The 22,579-nt window shown below is 32.6% G+C and overlaps 1 protein-coding gene across 1 annotated transcript; it reads right to left on the bottom strand.

Moving 5' to 3' along the window:
• Nucleotides 1–2,075: 2,075 nt before the first annotated feature.
• LOC112040226 (receptor-like protein 56) lies at nt 2,076–13,887 on the bottom strand. Its single transcript, XM_065768285.1, has 5 exons — nt 13,355–13,887; nt 5,285–5,440; nt 4,962–5,036; nt 4,685–4,831; nt 2,076–4,415 (listed from the first exon to the last, which is right to left on the bottom strand). The coding sequence occupies exons 1-5, from the start codon at nt 13,638–13,640 to the stop codon at nt 2,200–2,202; spliced, it is 2,880 nt and encodes a 959-aa protein (XP_065624357.1). The 5' UTR covers nt 13,641–13,887; the 3' UTR covers nt 2,076–2,199.
• Between the last annotated feature and the right edge of the window lie 8,692 nt (nt 13,888–22,579).

Below are 22,579 nucleotides of genomic sequence, written 5' to 3'. Positions count from 1 at the left end.
TTTTTTTTTTTCCATTATTTCTCTCCATCCCCACCCTACAAAGTCGATCACTTCCCCTCCCTCAACTCCACCAAAAGGCCCAAAACCCACACTGAATTCATCATTCTCTCAAGACCCAACCAAAATATGCAAAGAAAGATAAGTAAAAACCCAATATGGGTCTAACTCCTTCGTTGAAAATGCACTCTATACCTCATCTTCTGCTTCTTTTAAATCTCAAAGACTCTTTTTCTTCTTCTTCAAAAACAAAGTTACGATTTTTTATTTTTTATTTTTATTTTTTTTATTAAGGTTGAGATCAATTAGTTGTTGAGTCTAATCAGCTTTCTTTGTGAGCTTATCAGTAATGTCTCTGATATAGACCAATAATATAGACCTACTATGTTGCTCAAACCTTGATTTAGTTTTATGCCTAAAACTAATTTGGAAAATTAAAAGAAGAAGAAATTTAGTAGGTTTTATTTATTTATTTATTTATTAACTTTATATTTGTTTGATATGTTAGTAATTGTGGCCATTCCGGCCTATTATGGTGAATTTTGGCCGAAATTAAATGAAGCTAGCTTTTAAGAAAGAAAAAAGAGTAGAAGAAAAAGAAGAAGTTCGTAGCTATGGATTGTGGTGAACAAAGCTCTAATAAATTTTGCAAACCTTTTTACAAGATTATATATGAACCATATAGAAAATTAAATTAATTGACAATTAAAAAAAAAAAAAGAGGATAAATACAAAGTTATTTGAACAACCATCTAAAAAAACTTTAGTTTTGCTTCTTCCTCATTATTAAAAAAAAAAAAAAAAAAAAAAGATCTTTTTTTTTTTTTTTTGGGAATCAAATCAGCATGTTGTATTTAAAAGGTTGACCAAAACTAGCCAAAATCGGCTAAGAGAATAGAGCTTATGCGTGTTGGAACATCCTCCATTCACATCATAAGACATGACTAACATGTTTAATAAGGTTATGAGCAACTAAGTTAACATGTCTATAAATATGAGAAAAGAAAACAGAGGAAAGAGAAGCCGACAAAATTTTGGCCTCGGTCTCATGTCACAACTAGGCTACTCCTTCCCACAAATCAATAACCCACTAAAATACATTTACTATTTTATTTGTTCATTTTACCGTTTTATTAGTTCTGGTGGACAATGGAATTTTACTTGATGTGGTTCATATTTGTTTGCAAAAAAAACACTCCTTTTTTCTTATATTTTTTATTATTTTTTATAAAAACTACGTCCATAATATTTTCTTAACATTTTTATGACAAAACATATGTAATAAGTTTTTATTGGTTCTAATTTGAATCACAACTTAAATTATGTTTTTGTCCACTCATAATAACCTACCACTTAAGATTTATTGTAAAAGTGTTGTGAAAATATTATGGACATAACATTTATTTCTCCTTTTTTTTTTTTTTTCAATGACAACTTATTCTTACCCCACTTATTACCAAAATAACTTTAACTATTTACTAGCCTAAAATATCTTTAAATTTTATAGTGCTAAAAAACATAAGCTTAAATATTAAGTGAGCCCACAATTGCAAATCCTGTTTATCCTCATCTCAAAACTGGACATAGCACTGGCCTTTTTCCAAAGCCACCTATTATGCAAGTTTTGGCATTATTTATGAAGATAGTCATGATTCTCCTATTATAGTCCATACTAAATTAATTCCTTGCCTAGGAAACCCATTGTGGACGGCTGTCATGCTCTATTAAGTGTTACACTCCTGTCACGAACTACAAATCAGAGATTTGATTGTGAAGCTTGCCAACTCACAGTTGCTAGCATCAATTGGGTTGCATGAACTATGCTTGAATGAGATTTTAGATGTGTTAGAACAAATTCAAGCTTTTTGTGAAATAGGCAGGGCATATATCCTATAGGACTATGTAATAAGTAAGCGTAAGCTTTGGAGTTCCATTGCTTTTGAATTTTTTTATTTAAAAAAAAAAACTATTTAGAATGTTTCATAAATATTTCATTTTTGAAATTTTCCTGTGCATCGCACGGGTTAGCGACTAGTTTATCAATAATTACAATACGAATTACAATACGAATGAAAAAGTACTGCAAGTGAGCTCCTTGTTTCATAACAGAGCATGATAGCAATTATTCAAAACCAAACATACCCATACACATAGGTATTTATCAATACTACCACAAAAGGTTTCTACAGAAATTGAGTACATCTAATGACACATACGGCTTGACAGCTCTTTTAGGGTATTTAAAGCAAAAAAATAACACCAGTACATACGATCCTCAACCAAGTTGAAGCATCGTTGCTGCCAATGAGGATTAATATAAAGAACACTGACTACACCCAAAAAGAAAATAATGCAAGATACCAAAAAACTTGTAAAGAAGGCTAGAAGATCAACTTCATACCATCTGCCGTCACTTGCTTCTGAAGATTTTTGTGATGATTGAGGTGATTCATCAGTATCGGTGCAACTTTTCTTTAGTGGTGCACCGCAAAGAAATGGATTTCCTTCATAGCTGCTCTCTCCAAATGTTGAAAATTGTTTTTTCATGTCTGGAACTTTACCTGATAAGTTGTTGTGATCCACAATGAAAACTTCTAGAAATGTCAAATCAGTCAATTCTGTAGGAATTTCTCCACTCAAATTGTTGTGAGAAAGGTCTAAGCTCTCTAACTGAGTCAAATTTGAGAATGTTTTTGGAATAGGACCTGTTAATTGATTGTATGACACATTCAGTGCATGAATTGAAGATAGTTGTCCTAGCATTGGTGGGATTACACCTGTTAGCTTGTTGAATGACAAATCCAATCCAGACATGATCTCGAGAATGGAATCCTTGTACACGTTAGAATGATTTTTCGTCACAAACTCAATCTCAATTTGATTTTTGTATAGAAAATATGCCCCTTGAATTCTAAGAAAGTTGATTAGAAGATATTTATATGTGATGGAAAATCCAGAGCTTATAAAAAGATCGTCATGTATGTTGACAAAGTCACTAGCAGCTAGATTCCCAAAGGTGATGTTGTGAAAGCAGTATGGTATTGTCCCAGAAAGAGAGTTCCTGGAAAGATCCATTATGCCTATCTTCTTCAACTGACACAGTTGCTTTGGAATCAGACCACTAAAATGGTTGCCGCTCAACAGAAGTACTCTTAAGTTAGAAAGTCTATCAATTTCTTTAGGGATGTTACTGAAAAAGTTGTTATCTCTTATGTCCAATGTCACAAGATGTGATGAATTGAGGACAGCTTTCGGTAGTGTTCCTGTGAGATTGTTCCCTCTCAAAAGTAGGTTCTTTACATCCCATAGATTCAAGCAAGAAGGTAACAATCCTGAAAGCAAATTATGAGAAAGGTTTATCATAGCAAACGAACCTAGTTCACATGGAATCTGACCTTCAAAATGGTTGTTACTAAGGTCAACATTCATCGTAAATGGCGTTTTACTGTTTACCACCCATTCGGGAATTATACCTGACATGTGATTGTTGCTAATATCTAGGTAATAGAAATTTAGGCGTCCCATGGGAAGAGTACCTGTGAAATGATTATTTTGTAATTCCAAACAAATTAAGGAGGATAGGTTGAAGTGCTTTGAGAAAATTTCCCCATAAAAGTAATTATTATATAACCTCAAAGTTTTCAAGGAAGTGCAATTGGCAACCAATTCCATTGGTACCTCTTTAGAAAAATTATTGAATGACAAATCCAATGTATCCAAATTACTCATGTCACCAATTGAGGATGGGAGATTACCTTCAAAATAATTTCGGGATAGATTTAGATATTCTAATTTTGGAGTTATCTTTCCGATATTTTCTTGAAGTTGCCCATCAAGATTATTGTCAGAGACATCCAACGAACGAAGATCCATGGAGCGATATGATGGCAAATGAAATTGACCCGCAAAAGAGTTACTTCGAAGTCTCAACAGTTGTAGTCTAGTCTTGTTTTCAAGCAACCAAATGGGGAAGCTTCCATTCAACTTACTGCGAGAGATATCAACTACTTCTAATTCATGTTGGTCGAAGAGAAACTTAGGAATGTTACCGGTTGGCTTGTTTATATTACAGTTAGACAGTGCGAGAACCTTTAATTGAAACAATGGGTCCCAACTTGGATTTTCAGTTTCGATATCAAGCTTATTGTTGTCACTCAAAAATTGAATCACCTTAAGCTTGGAGTGATTAGCAAATAAGCTGAATCGAAATAAACCTTCAAAAAGATTATAACTCAAATCAATGTACTCAAGGGATGTCCAGTTGGCTACTAGAGACAAAGACATGTTTCCACTGAACCGGTTGTTAGATATATCTAACAACCTAAGAGATGTCAAATTGGTTATGCACGGAGGAAGGATTCCTTCAAAGTTATTATCACCAAGATCTAACTCTTCCAGTTTCTTCAGTGCACACATTTTTGTCAAAAGTAATACGATTAATTAGTTCTGTCTATTTTAAAAATCTCCCAAAATAAGAATGAGTACAACAAGTTAATTAGTAAACGCGATCAAAATAATTAATTTCAACTTCTGAAAAAGTGAATGATCAATTAATTGTTTGTGCGTTCAAGTTGCAACCAATTAGATCTATTCTATATCAACATTTCACTTTCCCTTGTTTTTACACTCCTATTCAATTTTAGAAGATTAAGAAATTGTCAAATTCGATTTCATAGTAGATTCTTACCTTGAATGGGTAAAGTTCCATTAAGTCGATTAGAATATAATGATAGAGCCTTGAGTGAAGATAGTGCTCCAATATATGGAGGGATACTTCCAGTGAAAGAATTTCCACTCAAATCTAAAATCTTCAAATTGCTAAACTTTGCCATGTCTACAAAGAGAATTGACGATAGATAGTGTCAAGAGAAAATATTTAAAATGACTCATTGGCTTATACTAAAAGAACTTACATATCATAGGAAAATTATTCTTGCAGTTAAAATAGATGATGGAATGTTTACCCTTGAATGGTAGGCTTCCATTAAGACCATTTCCAAGCAGGATGAGGACCTCCAAGTTGTTTAGATTAACTAGTTCTACGTCATTGGTAAAGAGATATGTATTTATCAAATTGAAACTAAAAGTACATATGGAAGATTTAGTAGAATAACACATTTCATATTGAAGCCACACTACCACAATCATTTACATATATCAAGCATGTTGTGATTTTTAACATGAAGAAAGTAAATCTCAATAAAGGTAAAATTGGTTATAAAATCTCAGTTTTTTTCTAGACTTTTTCATGGTATTCTTGAAGAAGAAAGTTTAAATTTGCACGTACCGTGGCTAGAAAGAGGCCCTTTCATGTAATTGTTACTTAGGTCAAGAGATTTAAGAACTGGGAGGGCACCTAAGAATCTTAAAATTTCCTTGTCAAAGTAATTCGATCTTAAATTTAAGTGTGCCAGCTTGCTCATTTTAGACAAACAATTGGATTCTGTAAAAAACATATTCAACCAATTGTTAAATCCATGAATACAATGGGATAGGAGTGTATTCATTATCACAATAATCATAATACGAAATTGAATAAATAAATAAATATATGATCTATCAAGAATCGTATGTGATTTCTGGGACGATCATTACTACATCTTGCATTGTTGATATGTGAAGTTTTACTATTGGAAACCATATGTAACTTTGAAAGCAAAAGAAGGTATGTGCACTTATCATTTAAATACAATGTGTGGGCTCTTGTTTCTGCCTTTTTTATTTATGAAGTGAAGATCAATGTACATGACTGCATCAAAGCCCAACTATATGCATATTATCGATAGTAGCTGCTAAGAGCATCTCAGCAGCTTCTCCAAATTTTTGTAGTATGGGAGGGTGAACAGTTACAGTTACTTTTTACTTACGTACTTTTTCAAATACATTTTCCAACAGACTTACTATCATTTTTCTATCTTATTAAAATGAAAGATCTGGTAGAATAACACATTTCATATTGAAGCCACACTACCACAATCATTTACATATATCATGCATTTTGTGATTTTTAACATGAAGAAAGTAAATCTCAATAAAGGTAAAATTGGTTATAAAATCTTAGTTTTTTTTTTTTCCAGACTTTTTTTCTTCATTATTGCTTTATTTTTTTTCTTTAATCTTTCTTTAATTTTTTTTTTTTTTTCATTCAATTCAGTCCTCTAAATATTAAAATTGTTCAACTTAGGATTTTCATCTATCTCCATCCAAGTCAGTCCTTTAACTTTGGGTTTTTTTTTTTTTTTCATTACTTTAATTTAAAACTCTGAAAAAACTCATAAAAAATATTTTTTAAAAAAACTAAAATTTTCTAAATTAATTATTTTCAAATGTGAAGAATTTTTTTTTCATACTAATAAACTCATCCAAAAAAAAAAAAATCAACAGCAAAAATTCAATCAAGATGTTCTAATTAAACAAAAGAGAGAGAGCAAAAACTAATAAAACCAAAGATTTAAAAAAAAAAAAAAAAAAAAGAGGGAAAAAATCGTCATCTAGATAATAGAGAGAGAGAGGATTGCCATTGCTCACGAATGCGAGGCTTTGATGACAGTCTGGGCTTGTCGCTTGTTAGGTGATTGTGGATCAGGTTTGATATGGGTTTTTGGTGTGGGGCTGTGTGGAATCGGATCAATTGGGCTAGATGAGGGTGATGGTGGGTTGCGAGGCTTGATGGGGGTGGTGGTTTAGGTGATTTGGGGTTGTTTGGGTGATGGCTGACTTGACAAACGACGATAGCATCGTCTCCTTCGCACCACCACCATCGGGCCAACTCAGATCGTGCAACAAAGCCATGGCGCTCTCTCTCTCTCTCTCTCTCTCTCTCTCTCCTCTCCCCTCAGTCTCCCTCCATTTCTCTCTCACAGATGACTATTATCATCCAAATTTTTTGTGTATGGAGAAAAGATGGGTTTAGATTTAGGATTGTTGTAGTTATTGTGTTTGTGGATGATGATTAATTGATTATAAAGGTAAAAGAAAAGTAGAGTTTTGATATTATATTTAACCCCAAAACCACTGCATTTGGAATCATTCTCACTAATTCATATCCAACAAATCTTCAATTAAAAGCTTTGGATCTATTTTTGAATTTCAAGGCTAATTTGTCAAAATCTTTAATTAAAATATTCAAACAAAGCAATACATTTGAGAATGGTCTTAGTAGTTAGTTAATGGATTTTGTTTTGGCATGTAGATAAAATTTTCAATTAATGAATTTTGATTTATTATTTAGTTGATTATTAAATTGCTGACAAATAGCCTTAGCAATTAGTTATCCTCTTGTGCGCACCCAATATCGAACCAAAGCAATACAGATGGAAGAAAGCAATCACAATAAATACTAAATGATCATTTTGGTGAAAGTATGATCTCTAGAACTTCATAAAAACACCTCATATGAAGGTTAGATACAATCATGTTCTAAATTATCTATAAGAAAAGATGACAAGTGTACTCAATTTACATGGTCAAAAACAAAAGGAATGCAATAGGTTTAGGATAGAAAGGGTCCTGCGGCTTAACCATCATTGCTCATTTTTGAGTAAGTTTAGGCTTAATCGTCTTGGAACTCTGTATTCTCAAACAAAATGAAGATTTAGCATTAACACCAGATACATTACTTGGCTTTTCTTGTTTCAAACATGGTATAACAACCTGGAAAACAATAACAAGCAAATAGGATAGAGCCCTATCCCAGTTGCACTATAAACACCTGAAAAACAAAAGGGTCGATCTAGCACTAACTAAATACTAAATAGGTTGGCTCGTGGAAAGATTGTGATGTGGGGCAGAGAATCGGAGACAATAAGGGTCTGTTTTGTCATCAATCTCATACTCACATTTTCACATTTTAAACAACATTACACACATTTTTATACCATTTTTCACTTACACGTATTTCAAAAAACTACAAACAACCTTTCTCAAACTACTCTACCAAACACCTTCAAATAACTAAAAAAAGATTTGAAATTTGAATAAAAACACAATTTTTTTAAAAAAAAGTAAAATTAAGAATAGCATTATCGATTAAGAATAATCAGTTATTATCTTCTAAATTTTATAACTTCATCTCCTAGCTAACGAATATAACAATAGCCATCCCCATGCTCTAAAAAAATATGTAAAAATAATTGGGTCCGGCTCCCCTCCCAATACAAAATCTCCTGTTCTCTGCATTTTTTAAACTGACGTGTTAAGTAAAAGATTTTCATCCAAAAAAAAAAAAAGGTAAAAAGCCACTTTTAGTTCCTATATTTTCAGATGATTATCATTTTAGTCCATACATTTTATTCTTACCGCTTCTAGTCCCTATCCTGAAAAACACTTCTCGTTTTGGTCCCTACCGTTACATCAAAAATGGAGAAAGCTGATGTGGCAAATGGCAGGAATAAAAAATAGTAAATTAATGTCCACGTGGCCTAAATTAATAATAAAAAAAATGTTTTTTGGCATTAAAAAATGCCACGTCAGCATCTAAATTAAAAAAAAAAAATTATTAATTTTAACTAAATAAAAAAAATTAAAAATATAATTAAAAACTAAAAATTACATGAATTGAGATCTAAGTGTGTCTTGAACAAGAACACAAAACTAGATCTAAGAACACAAACCCAAAAATTAAAATCCAAAAATTAAAAATCTCAAAATCACTATTTTCTCAAACCCAGCAATATCATCAAATCCTAAAGCCTCATAGTATCAAATTAATCCAAAAATACAACACAACCAATCCAAACAAAAAAAAAATCTCAAACTTAGAACAACCCATCAACCACCACGTCTAAAGCAAGCCACAAACCCAAGGACAATCATAGTGACCAAACCCACCAATAAATCACAAACCAAACCACAAATGAAGAACCAAACCACAAAGCAAGCCACACACCAAACCTAGATCAAACACAGTTTCTCCACCTCACTTTCTTAGTTCTTCTCCCTCTCTTCATCTCTCAACTCTCTCACTTAGTTCTTCTCCCTCTCTCCATCTTTTAGCTCTCTCACTCACTGATCGACGCCCACCCACTGACCAGCACCATTAACCGACGCACACCCATTGATCAACGCCTACCCATTTACCATTGCCCACCCACTAACTGACGGCACTGATCCATCTTCTCTTCCCTCTTGCATAGCCCTTAGGTCCAACAACAGTCTTGGGTTTTTGATGGCTACCCGATCTCGCCTCTATTGAATTAGATTTTCAGATTATACTATTTGTTTCTTGGGATTTTTTTTTTTTTTTGGGTTTCTGATATGGGTTTGTGGAGATTTTTCTTTGCTCTCTAATCTAGATTTTTGTTTGATGGTGGTTGTTTTTTGGGTGGCTAGCGGTGGTTTGATGGTTGGTTGCAAATTTGGTGGTTGTTTTTTGATTTGTTGATGGTGGTTTGGTGGCTGATAGGTTGTTCTGAGTTTGAGATTTTTTTTTTTTAATTGGTTGTGTTGTATTTTAGGATTGATTTGATATTATGAGGCTTTATGATTTGATGATATTGCTGGTTTTGAGAAAATGGTGATTTTGAGATTTTTAATTTTTGGATTTTAATTTTTGGGTTTGTGTTCTTATTCAAGACACACTTAGATCTCAATTTATGTAATTTTTAGTTTTTAATTCTGTTTTTAATTTTTTTTATTTAGTTAAAATTAATAATTTTTTTTTTTAATTTAGATGCTGACGTGGCATTTTTTAATGCCAAAATTTTTTTTTATTATTAATTTAGGCCACGTGGACATTAATTTACTATTTTTTATTCCTGCCATTTGCCACATCAGCTTTCTTCATTTCTGATGTAACGGCAGGGGCCAAAACGAAAAGCGTTTTTCAAGATAGAGACTAAAAGCGATAAAAATAAAATGTAGAGACTAAAATGGGAATCGCCTGAAAATGTAGAAACTAAAAGTGGCTTTTCGCCCAAAAAAAAAAAAAATGTTAAGTAAAAGATCCAAGGGCAGAAAACAAAGCCCATTCAAAATCCAGTTTATCTCTCTATCGACCAAAGGTCCAAAACTTTCAGCAACTCATCTCCCTTGGTAATTAACCTAAGTAACTACTTAGCTAATTTTTTTTTTTTTTTGAGAAACCTACTTAGCTAATTAATTAAGTTAAACAAATCTGATTTATAGGGGTCTAAACAGAACAAACACAACCCATCTCCCTTGGTAAGCCCATTGGACCACCGGCAACTTCCCATAGCAAACCCACTGCCCCCCATACACCAATGTTGTTGCTGTCTGCTGCCAAGAATGTTTCACCACTTTGAAGGAAGGCTCCAAGTTAGACCTTACCAAATTTCTCTCAGATTGCTTCGCCACTTTCAAGGACACTCCCTAGTTACCTAGTACCAAAATTTCTTCAAGATTTGCTTCCTCCCCTCTACATAATTTCCTGCTTTTCTTTTCCCATTTTTCAATTTCTTTCCTTCAACTTTAAAATTGTTTGTTGGGTTCGCTTGGTTTGTTTTCGTAACTCACATTCTCTTTAGCTTCAATTGCTTTATTTATGGGTTTGTACTAAATTGATAGAAACAGACAATAAACAGAATAGGATGAAAGCAAAGGTTGAGTGGCAATTATGAAAGTCATAGAAAGTAGGCAAAGGTTGAGTGGCAATTATGAAAGTCATAGAAAGTTGACAAGAAGAAAAAACTAACGTACGAAAAAGTTTAAAGAAAACGAAATCAAAATGAATGAAGAAAGAAATACAAATCATGGGTTTGTATATTTGGTGTCTCTAAAGGGTTTGTCAACTCCAAAATTATAGATTTCCAAACTTTTAAATAGGGCCAGGCGAAAATTTTAAATGGGCATTTTTATCTCTAAATATCACTAAAATAATATTTAGTTTATTTTTTTTGTTATGTATATATATTTTTATTTCAAATTTATTATTAATTCTTACTTATTAATATGAATAATTCACCCAAAGTGAGCTAATGATATTTATTATATAAGTTTTACAAACTAGCATATTATTCCTATCTCATTAGTTTGTAAGTTTTTTGTCGTAAAATTTGTATTAACTTTAGCATATTTATTCACTTAATGGTGATTGAGTTGTATTTCTATTAATTCTTTTTTTTTTTTTTTGAGAAAATGCTAAATTTATTACAAATTTTACTACAAAAAAACTTATAAACCAATGTGGCAATAAGATGACACTTCAACAAATTAAAGAATCAATGAGCATTGAATTACTCGCACATCAATTTTTAGGACCTATGTAATAAAACTCATAATATAATAGAAAAACTTTAATATTTTAGGCTTTTTTTAATTGTGAGGAAAAAAAAAAGTACACCTAACTCATATTTTTTCTTTAATTAAAAAAAAAAATTCTTACCGTCCCCGTATTTATGGGAACCTTTCTATGTTAGGGATGGCCTAAGGCCGGCATTGCTTTTAAAAGAAAACATTTGAAATCTGTTGCAGTATTGGCGTATGGCCGGCAGCAGTATTGGTGTATGGGCAGCAGTGGGTCTGCCAGGGGAAGTTGCTGGTGGTTTGATGGGCTTACCAAAGGAGATGGGTTGCTGAGAAAGGTTTGGTTGAGAGAGAGAGAGAGAGATTGGGTTTTGAGGTGGCTTTGTTTCTGCCCTTAGATCTTTCACTTAACAAGTGTCTTTCATCCTTTTAAAAAATGGAGAGAATAGGAGGTTTTGTATTGGAAGGGGAGCCGGATCCAAAATTAACTTCCTTAGTTTAAAATTTTGGTTCATAATCATTACATCTATGGTCACTTCGTCAATATAGAAAGACCTTTATAAAAAATGATATATATATATATATTGGAAAAAAAATGATATCAAATGCTCTTCTCGTCATATAGATACGTAGCTCTATAAATATAGCTGATATTTTTATCATGTTGTTAAGTGAAAACCACGTTGATATCCTGATGAATTTGGTTCCCAATCATGGGCCATATAAATTAAACGACTATGCAAAATTAACCAATCATTCAGATTTATCACAAGATGAGAGGGGGAGGGGAATTAATTGAATGAAAAGAACTCACATCAAGTTTAGTAGAATTTTCATCGGACGTATGACACCATTGGCATGCAATACCAAAAGAACAAAAATAATGCACTGAAAATTTTCAAATCGACCAAACATCTCCGCATGAAGTCATGATAGTAGGTAGGATGTATATTTTCTGCTGGTTCGAATGTGGTGCAGGTTTTGATAGTCCCACAATTTTGGCACTACAACACTGTTTATTAAGATGCTTCATTTCTAAACAATGCTTTACAAAAATAGGGTTTGATGGAGATAGAATTGGGTCGAGAGAGGAAGAGGTGAAATCAGATATAAATAATGAGAGAATTCGTAAGGACTGTTACACCATTTTATTTGGCTTTAACAAACGTTTAAAATGGTGAAACGAAAATAAAATTTGCCAGAAATAAGAAGAATGAAAGGAGCTAAAACAGAGATATGAAGGTGGCATGAATTAGGTACCTGAATTTATGGCCGAGTCCTCCTCAGTCCTCGCCGTGTAATTGATTTTTATTTTTAGAAAAGTGTAACTAATTTTTATAATTAATAATAATAATAAATTTATTTGTATAATATACTATTAATTTGAGTAATTTTTCTCAAGCTCATTCTCAATTTCAACACGTGTTGTTGTCTTATGCTTTGATGAACAATTTTTTTTTTGTAGGCTTGATGAACTATATTTGTTTTCATTAGATACGTGTGTAGGGGTCTAACTTGGCTTCTATTATAAAATTTCAACATATAGCGTTCTTTTATGATAATTACATTTTTTGTCATAAGATCAGGGTACCAATCAATTTTTGGTGTAGGTGGAGATTGAACCATAGATCCCTTATTTAACCATTAGAGACTTTATCAATTAATCTAAGTAGAACAAACAAAGTTGAATCCCAACTTGGTGGATGTACAAAATGATAATACATGTCCTTTACTCAATGCATATGACAAAGACATGTGTTATCTTTTCAATTTATGTAAACCTATAATGTCATATGGCAAACAACGATTTGTACACATCATAAATATTTGACACATCATAATGAGCCTCCTAAAATACTTGTAAATTAATTACGGTTATACATATTCGACATATGTAAAGTTTAGAATAGATGGATGTCCTCAAATTAATCCTAAAAAAATATAGTTTGAATCTAATTATATCTAATCTAATTTAAATCTAATAATTAAAAAGATTTTTCTTCTAAAATAAATTTAATTAATCGAATTGTGAGAAGATGAACAACTACAATATTTTTAATTTGATTTGGGATATTTAATCCTAAGCAAGACATAAATAACTCGAAGTTCTTGTGTGTGTGTGTGTGAGTGATAGTAGAAGCAAAAGCTCACATACCTTCATTTCCTAACCAACCAGCAATTTTGTTGTTAGATAAGTCAAGATTTCTTAGCTCCTTAAAAGGCTGAAATAGAGACATGTTTAAATACCAAGCATTCTCATAATTTTTCTCTTGGTTTATTCTAGCGAGCGTGAGCTTGATCACATGATCAGTGGAGGTGCTACACTTGACCTGCTCCCAACTACAACACTCACTCTTTGTGTCATTAACCCATGTTGGAAGAAGGGGTTTGGTATGATTAGTTCTGGCTTTCAGAAAGGCCTTTAATTCTAGCAGACCCATCCTCTCATCCTTAATACAAGCTCTGTGTTCATGAATTTGAACAAAAAGTAGTAAAGCCTACAGCAAAAACTTCACTAAAGGCCACTCCATTGATAAATATGATTGTGAAACACCTAGTTTCATTTCTAGCTAAACCAACTTCTGTGTAAGTACTCAAGACAAGAAAGTTATAAGTCTATGGGCCTTTATATAGAGAAAGTTATAAGGTTTTCATATTTTAATCCATAATTTATATGATAAACTTTTGTTTAAGTCTTTGGGCATGAGAATCTCATGACATGTAATTGGCTTATATCCTTTGTATTCTACAAAAATATCCAATTTTTCCAATGGGTTGGTTAAAAGAATTTACTATTAGTGGAATCCTTCATTAATGTTACACATCTTGATTTAGTCTAATTTGAAAGATTGGCTAGTAGATTAGTCACAACTCACAAAGTTTATTTAATATTTCTTCCTTAAAATTGACTATTTTTAGTTGCTTATGGAATCTGTTATGTGTGTTTAACAACATAGTATATGTTATAAAAAAAAAAAAATTAAAACAAAGATAGTGGCATGGTTTTAGGAAACTTTTATTAATTTGAGATAAGTTCGAAATTTTTTTTCTTTCTGATCATATGTTTTACAAAATCTTGTACTAGAGATTGGGTTATAGGAGTCACAACTCGCAATGTTCATCTTTAATTTCTTCCTTAAAATTGAGTTTTAGAAACTCGAGATGTTATTAAAAAAATATTGTTTCAAAACCATGCCTACCAATTATATAGTTGGGAAAATGGGGTTAATTCCCAATTTTGGCCCACTTTTCCTACTCCACTCTATGTTCCACTAAAAAAAGTTTCAAATATGTCAACCATTTTAAATAATTAATTTCTAATTTTATGACAATAACATGTTAAATTACTGATTCTTTAAAAAACTTAAGTTATTGAAATATGGTCAATTTAATCATTTAACAACATATTTCTAACTATCTATAATTTTATGCTATATATAAGATACTATATACAACAGGATTCTCTTCATTCAACTGGATTTTTTGTAGTTCAAAAATACCCTCATTAATGAATGGTAACTTCATGTAGAAATATGGTCATAAATGTCACTAGCGACTCTACATGTTACTTAGGGTTGTCACATGACCACCCTGAATTGATTTTTTTTTTTTTTTTAATACCTTAAAATTTTTGAATTTTAAATTAATATGGGTTATTGACCACCCTAGAAAAAAATCTTGACCACCCTAAAAAAAACTTGAACACCCTAAATAAAAAATTTGAGTCCATTAAAAATAAAACTTGATCTCTCCAAAATTTTGGTCCGTTAAAGGTTGAACCAAAGAATTTCAAAAAATGCAATTTTTACAATATTTTCACAATAGTTTCACAAATAAATCTTAAGTAGTAAGTTGTTAATAGTTGTTATTGGTGGACAAAAAAGTGATTTCTATGGTAGGTTCAAATTAGAACTAGTAAAAAGTAAAAACTGCTCATCTAGGATTTGTTGTAAAAGTGTCGTGAAAATGTTGCGAACGTAACACTTCTAAAAAATTGTCCAAACAAATAAAATTTAGTCCAAAAGCCCAAATCAAATTTTAGTACCCTTTTTGTTTTTTGGGTTTATTTTTAAGAAAATGTTTTGGATCCATTCGACAAAGTAACACTTTTAATATATATGAAGAGCATAATAATTGAAAGAAGGAAATTGTTTTAAGAATCTCAGTTTGTCCCTATTGTTCAAATAATGCTAATAAGCTGTTGACAATGTATCAATAATTATAGAACAAACTACAAAATACTTGTAATCAGTATCACATCAAGTGACCAAACAATTTTTTTTTTTTTTTTTTCTGGAAGTGAATCTATGAGGTTTTAATACTTTTACATCAAAATTTTTAATACAAATTGAAAAATAATAATAAAATTGTTGTTTCAAGAGGACAAACTTTGTCCACGCTTAAACCATGTATTATGGATGGATGTGCCTTGTGCCTTGTGCCTTGAGCCAAAATAAAATCAAGTGAGAAAGTCCAATTCATTTCATTATCTATCCCAACCACCCACTGACTTTACCATTACCCATCAATTTTACATTGAAAATATCTATAATGCTACTGTTTCTAGTCTTGCTGACTTGCTTGCTCTCCTATTTGCGAGGGAAGAGATTTCATCTAAGTGTGTGTTTGCGAGGGTCTGCTTTTTGTTTAAATCAAAGAATAATGCTACTACTATGCTAGTTTTCTTAATAATAATAATAATAATAAGATAATCCTAGAAGCATACCCAGCTACACATTCAAATTCAATTTATTTTTGCCAAATTACATTCAGATTTTGCAAAACATTTTACTGAAAAACCTCATCCCAAACTTATTTATTTAGCTATATAAATTCAATCTATTTTTTTAATCAATTTGGATTCAAATTGAATTCTTTGAATATGTTAAGCCAAAACCATAGATATCTGCATGGATCAAATCTAACAACTTTTTCAAGCACTGGCCAGTTAATTATTTCAACCAAGCACGTGGAGACATTAACCATGGTTATGGATCTGAAAACCTTCTTGCCAAAGGCCTTGTAACTAAATTAACACTTCTACATACGAAAAGTACTTGAGAGTGTAGAGAGGAAAGAATTCGAGGTGTAGGATTATACTGAATTGACACTTCTCTCACACAAAGTACTTAGAGATGTAAGAAGGAAGAAACTCGAGTAGTAGGAATAGTAACATAATGTAATTATCTCAAAAAAAAAAAAAAAAAAAAAAAAACCTTCTTCTTATCTCAAGTTTATTCTCCTTTACTGTACATTCTCTTACTCCCGTATGATTGCTTGTTAGTCTCCCACTAGATCAATTTAATTAGTATTATATGTGAATTTAGGATTGGTTGCTGAATTAGTGAATAACATCATTTTCAAGGCCGACTTGCCTAACACAGTAACTTGACTTGTAATTAGTGAATAACATCATTTTCAAGGCCAACTTGCCTGACACGGTAACTTGACTTGTAATTGCCTAATTGGCTTATATCTTTTTCTTTCTACAATGATCTTGCTTTCTGTAATTATGTAGTATTCAGTCTTTCATACGTGTGTTTTTGAAAGATTGGTTTGTAGAAGTCACAATACTCATATATTTTTTCCTTAAACTTGCGTGGTTTGCAAATGGAATTTGTTGTGTTGTGAGTGTTTAACAATGAAGTATATGTTAGTATTACTTATTACCAAAAAAAGAAAAAACATTGTAGCATAGTACTTTTCTTACTCCACTCTGTGTTCCACTAATAAAAGTTTCAAATATGTCAACCATTTTAAATAATTAATTTCTAATTTTATGACAATAACATGTTAAATTACTGATTCTTTAAAAAACTTAAGTTATTGAAATATGGTCAATTTAATCATTTAACAACATATTTCTAACTATCTATAGTTTTATACTATATATAAGATACTATATATAACAGGATTCTCCTCATTCAATTGGATTTTTTGTAGTTCAAAAATACCCTCATTAATAAATGGTAACTTCATTTAAAAATAGGGTCATAAATGTCACTGGTGGCTCTACATGTTACTTTGGGTGGTCACATGACCACCCTGAATTGATTTTTTTTTTTCTTAATACCTTAAAATTTTTGAATTTTAAATTAATGTGGGTTGTTAACCACCCTAGAAAAAAATCTTGACCACCCTGAAAAAAAACTTGAACACCCTAAATAAAAAATTTGAGTCCATTAAAAATAAAACTTGATCTCTCCAAAATTTTGGTTTGTTAAAAGTTGAACCAAAGAATTTCAAAAAATGCAATTTTTACAATATTTTTATAATAGTTTCACAAATAAATCTTAAGTAGTAAGTTGTTACTGGCTGTTATTGGTGGACAAAAAAGTGATTTCTATGGTAGGTTCAAATTAGAACTAGTAAAAATTGCTCATCTAGGATTTGTTGTAAAAGTGTCTTCAAAATGTTGTGAATGTAACACTTCTAAAAAATTGCCCAAACAAATACAATTTAGCCCAAAAGCCCAAATCAAATTTTAGTACCCTTTTTGTTTTTTGGGTTTATTTTTAAGAAAATGTTTTAGATCCATTTGACAAAGTAACACTTTTAATATCTATGCAAAGCATAATAATTGAAAGAAGGAAAATGTTTTAAGAATCCCAGTTTATCCCTATTGTTCAAATAATGCTAATAAGTTGTTGACAGGACGGACCGGGGGGGGGGGTAGGCAAAGGGGGCCCAGGCCCAAAATTTTTTTTTTTTAGTATATAAATTTTCAAAAAAACAAGAAAGTAAGGGCTTGCCCCCTTAGTTTTTAGCTCCGGCCCCCCTGACCTGAAATCCTGGTCCGTCCCTAGCTGTTGATAATGTATTAATAATTATAGAACAAACTACAAAAGACTTGTAATCAGTGTCACATCAAGTGACCAAACAATTTTTTTTTTTTTTGAAGTGAATCTATGAGGTTGTTAATATTTTTATATCAAAAATTTTAATACAAATAGAAAAAATAATAATAAAATTGTTGTTTCAAGAGGACAAACTTCGTCCATGCTTAAACCATGTATTATGGATGGATGTGCCTTGTGCCTTGAGCCAAAATAAAATCAAGTGATAAAGTCCAATTCATTTCATTATCTATCCCAACCACCCATTGACTTTACCATTAACCATCAATTTTACATTGAAATATTTCTAATGCTACTGTTTCTAGTCTTGTTGACTTGCATGCTCTCTTATTTGCGAGGGAAGAGATTTCATCTAAGTGTGTGTTTTGCGAGGGTCTGCTTTTTGTTTAAATCAAAGAATAATGCTACTACAATGCTGGTTTTCTTTTAAAAAAAAAATAATAATAATAAAAAGATAATGCTAGAAGCATACTCAGCTAGACATTCAAATTCAATTTATTTTTGCCAAATTATATTCTGATTTTGCAAAACATTTTACTGAAAAACCTCATCCCAAACTTATTTATTTAGCTATATAAATGCAATCTATTTTTTAATCAATTTTGGATTCAAATTGAATTCTTTGAATATGTTAAGCTAAAACCATAGATATCTACATGGATCAAATCTAACAACTTTTTGAAGCACTGGCCGGTTAATTATTCCAACCAAGCACGTGGAGACATTAATCATGGTTATGGAGGCCAAAATGGCCAAATACTACAATTTTCAGACATAAACAGCAAAAAAACACTGTTTCAGAACTATATAAGGAAATACCATTTTTCTAGAACTCGAGTTTCATAAACTCAAGTTCCAAATAGTACTCGAGTTTAAGAAACCCGAGTTCCTAAAAGTTTTGCCAGTAGTGCCAAACTCGAGTTCCTAAAAGTTTTGCCACCGTGGCACTACTGAGGTGGAAATTGGGCGATTAAAAAAATAATGTAGTACTCGAGCTTGGTATACTCGAGTACCATGCAACACAATACTCGAGTATACCAAGCTCGAGTACCTTTTATTTGTTGATAATCTCAAAAAAAATTTACAAGGTACTCGAGCTTGGTAAACTTGATTACCTTGTAACTTTTTTTTTTGGGGGGATTATCAACAAATAAACATAAACATAAAAATAAGTAGCTTTTTTATGTTTTTATTTATTTAAATAGAATCATTGTAAAATATAGAGATTTTAATTTGAGCTCGAGTACCTTGTAACTTTTTTTTTTTTTTTGGATTATCGACAAATAAACATAAACACAAAAATAAGTAGCTTTTTTATGTTCTTAATAATTTAAATAGAAGCATTGTAAAATATAGAGATTTTAATTTCAAAATATGAATTTAATTTCTATATTAAGTAAAACTGTTCACTGTTTTCTCATAAAAATTGTTCGTTGTTTTCTACATAAACTGTTTTTAGCATTCTGCATAAAATTATTTTCTGTTCTGCATTATTTAAAAATTTATTCACTCTCTTTTCTGCGTAAATTATTTTCTGTTCACTATTTAAAAATTGTTCACTGTTTTCTCATAAACACCTAGTGAAATCGTGTTTTCTAAATTTAAACGACAAATCTGAATGCTTTTTTATGTTTGAATTTCACAATAATCGAATCTATTTTTCTGCATTGATAAAATCTATTTCTACATTAATAAAATTTGCTCTCTGCACATCATGCTTACTGTATATTCAAATCTGCTTACTATATTCATAATATTTGTTTTCTGGGCCAAAATTGGGCAGTAAGCCCATTTTCTAAATTATATAATTAGTAGGCACGGTTTCTAAACTATATATTTTACTAACATCTAGAGTCTATAAGGCTCAATTTTGGGCTATAAATCGAGTCTTTGAGGGTCGGTTTTCATGTTCTGATCAGGTCTGAGGTGGCACTTCGTCCACCTGGAAATCGAGTGTTAGAAACTCAACTTATATATCGATGCTTAAATACTCGATTTGTTCTATAAAACGTTCAAAGATGAAATTTTCACAAGTGTTGGATTACAAAACATAAACACAGATCAGCCACCATCAAATACAAACACAGACCAGGCATTATCAAATACAACCCACAAATCCGAGCATTAATCCAACAACTCAGCATAAATCCAACCAAATCCACCCCCAACAACCACCTAAAATCCAGATTAAAAAAATAAAAACCCCAAAACCCATCAAATCAAAGAGAGAATCCTGGGTCGTGCCACCTGGGTCGCGCGGCGTGGGTCTGGCACAGTGGTGCAGTGGTGGCGTGGTCTGGCTAGATCGGGCGGCTGTGGGTTCTTTGGTTTCTGGTCTGATGAGAAGGTGGGGTGAATGGTTTGTAGTGTAAGGGGGCTGAATATGCGGGTGGGCTTGTAAATTGAGTCTTAGAGACTCGATTTCCAGGTGGTTACCACGTGGAAAAAATGCCACATCAAACGTGATCAGACCATGGAAATCGAGTCTTTGAGACTCGATTTATAGGCCCAAAAAAGTATGCCTTTAAGGTACACTTTTCCTTAAGGGCATGAAAAGGACGAGGTGTGGCCAAAGTAGAAGGAAGAATGGAAGAAGGGACAGAGGAAGGCACGAAGGTAGCTGTGTCTATTACAGCCTCATCCGTGTCCACACCAGAAGATGAAACCCTCTCCCGACCACTTGATCTCACCTTAGACCCCATATTTTCCCTCCTAAAAACACCACGTATAGATTTGAACCAATACAAAGACTGGTGCAACAGCGAACACAGATCACCTAACGCTAAACTGAGGCCACTATCACCTATAGCAAAATCCCCAATTTGTGGGTATTGATCACTAGAAGAATCTAACAATCCCCCTAAGTGAGCAAAAAGAAAGGCGATGGAGGAAGAAGTGTGCCTAATTTCAGCGTAATCCACTCAAAAAGGAAATAGGAGTACAAAAGAGAATAGTACAGTAAAACCAAAAAGGAAAAAAGGCATAAAAAAGGGGCGTACCTGGAAAGTAAGAAGGAAAACTGGGAAGGCAAGGAGCAAAGTGCACAGCAGCAACAATGAGTCAGAGAAATCAAACACAGAAGGTGAAAGAAAGGCTAAGAATCAAAGAAATCGAAGGAAAGTAAAGAAATGAGGGAAGAAAGGCAAAGAGATAAAAAGGTTTGCCTTGAAAAATGCAGGAAAACTAAAAAGGCACTCACTAAAAACGAGATCTGCTCACCAATCAGAAAAGGATATGTGGCCACGATGTGTGCCACGCTGCCATAAGAGAGTTAATGCGGGGAGCAAAACCCCAAGCGCATCAACCAAAAAAAAAAAAGACTCATATTCCTAAGATTGTCCAAAATGTGGACAACCTTGAATAGGGGGGCAACTGATAGTGCCGAACATATCTTCTTCCATCCAGAGCAAACAATTGACGAGGACGACCCCAAGATTAGCCCAGCCCTGGGTAAACCACCTGGGAAGACGAGGCCATCGTCCCTCAATCATGACGAAGCGTTAGAAGGATAATAATGAATTTCTGTACCGTTGGAGATATGTCTCTCCATTTAACACCCTATAGGGACATTACAGATCTAGGAATGATATCACCATTAAGGCAAAACCAACAGCTAGAAGGAAGGAGAAAGAGCCAATATATATCCATTATCAAGACCTAACAAAAGGTACAAAAACTCTAGTTCACAGTGATTGATATTCTAATATTGCTATTTTTATTCTGGCTATTCTAACTTCAGCATCAGAGGCTCTGTGGCAGGCACCACACCAATGATCTACACTACTTTCTTTCACCATCTATTTCCTTAGGGTCAGGTTGGCATTGAACAACACCATTCTAGACGAGCATTCTGACTGATGATATCAAGTGTCATCACTTCCCACACGAGCTAACCTTGCTAGAAGGAGAATACCTATTGATCCTCGCTGTGAAATCTGCAGACACGAAGAAGAACGGTCTTTCATGCTTTATGGGAGTGCCCGTTAGCCACCAATGTTTGGGCATTGGTCAAAGGAAAACTGCAGAAATGTGCAGCAGTATCACAGGATTTCACTCCCTTGCCAGACAGATGAGAGGGAAGCTCACGGAGAAGGAAATGGAAGTGTGGGCGATGGTCGCTTGGTTCATTTGGAACGCCAGAAACTGGGTTTATTGATCATAAGCAGTCCCAACCAGCTGACATAGTCCACGTAGCCACGACCCTATTACAAGACTACCAACGCATGACGAAGCATCTTGCAAGACCACAAACACCCAGCCCGAATGGAGCTCCCTAATTTATGTTGTGTAGTTTTTTACCTGATGTTAATGGACATGGACAGATTGTATATTACTATAGGTTTTACCCGCTTTTTCAATAAAATTCTAACTTCACTGTCAAAAAAATAATCCTACTTATTAATGTTTCGAAATGAAATTATAGGGTACATGTGCATCCCACATAGCATTGGCTAGTAATATGAATTACAACACAAATGTACAAGTGAGAGCACTTTGTTTCATAATAAATCACAGTAATCAGG

Source organism: Quercus suber, unplaced genomic scaffold (genome assembly GCF_002906115.3).
Source record: "Quercus suber isolate HL8 unplaced genomic scaffold, Cork oak 2.0 scaffold_918, whole genome shotgun sequence".
Classification (NCBI taxonomy): Eukaryota; Viridiplantae; Streptophyta; class Magnoliopsida; order Fagales; family Fagaceae; genus Quercus; species Quercus suber.
Note: the sequence above shows the minus strand (reverse complement) of the source record. Positions and strands in the feature narration are given on the sequence as shown.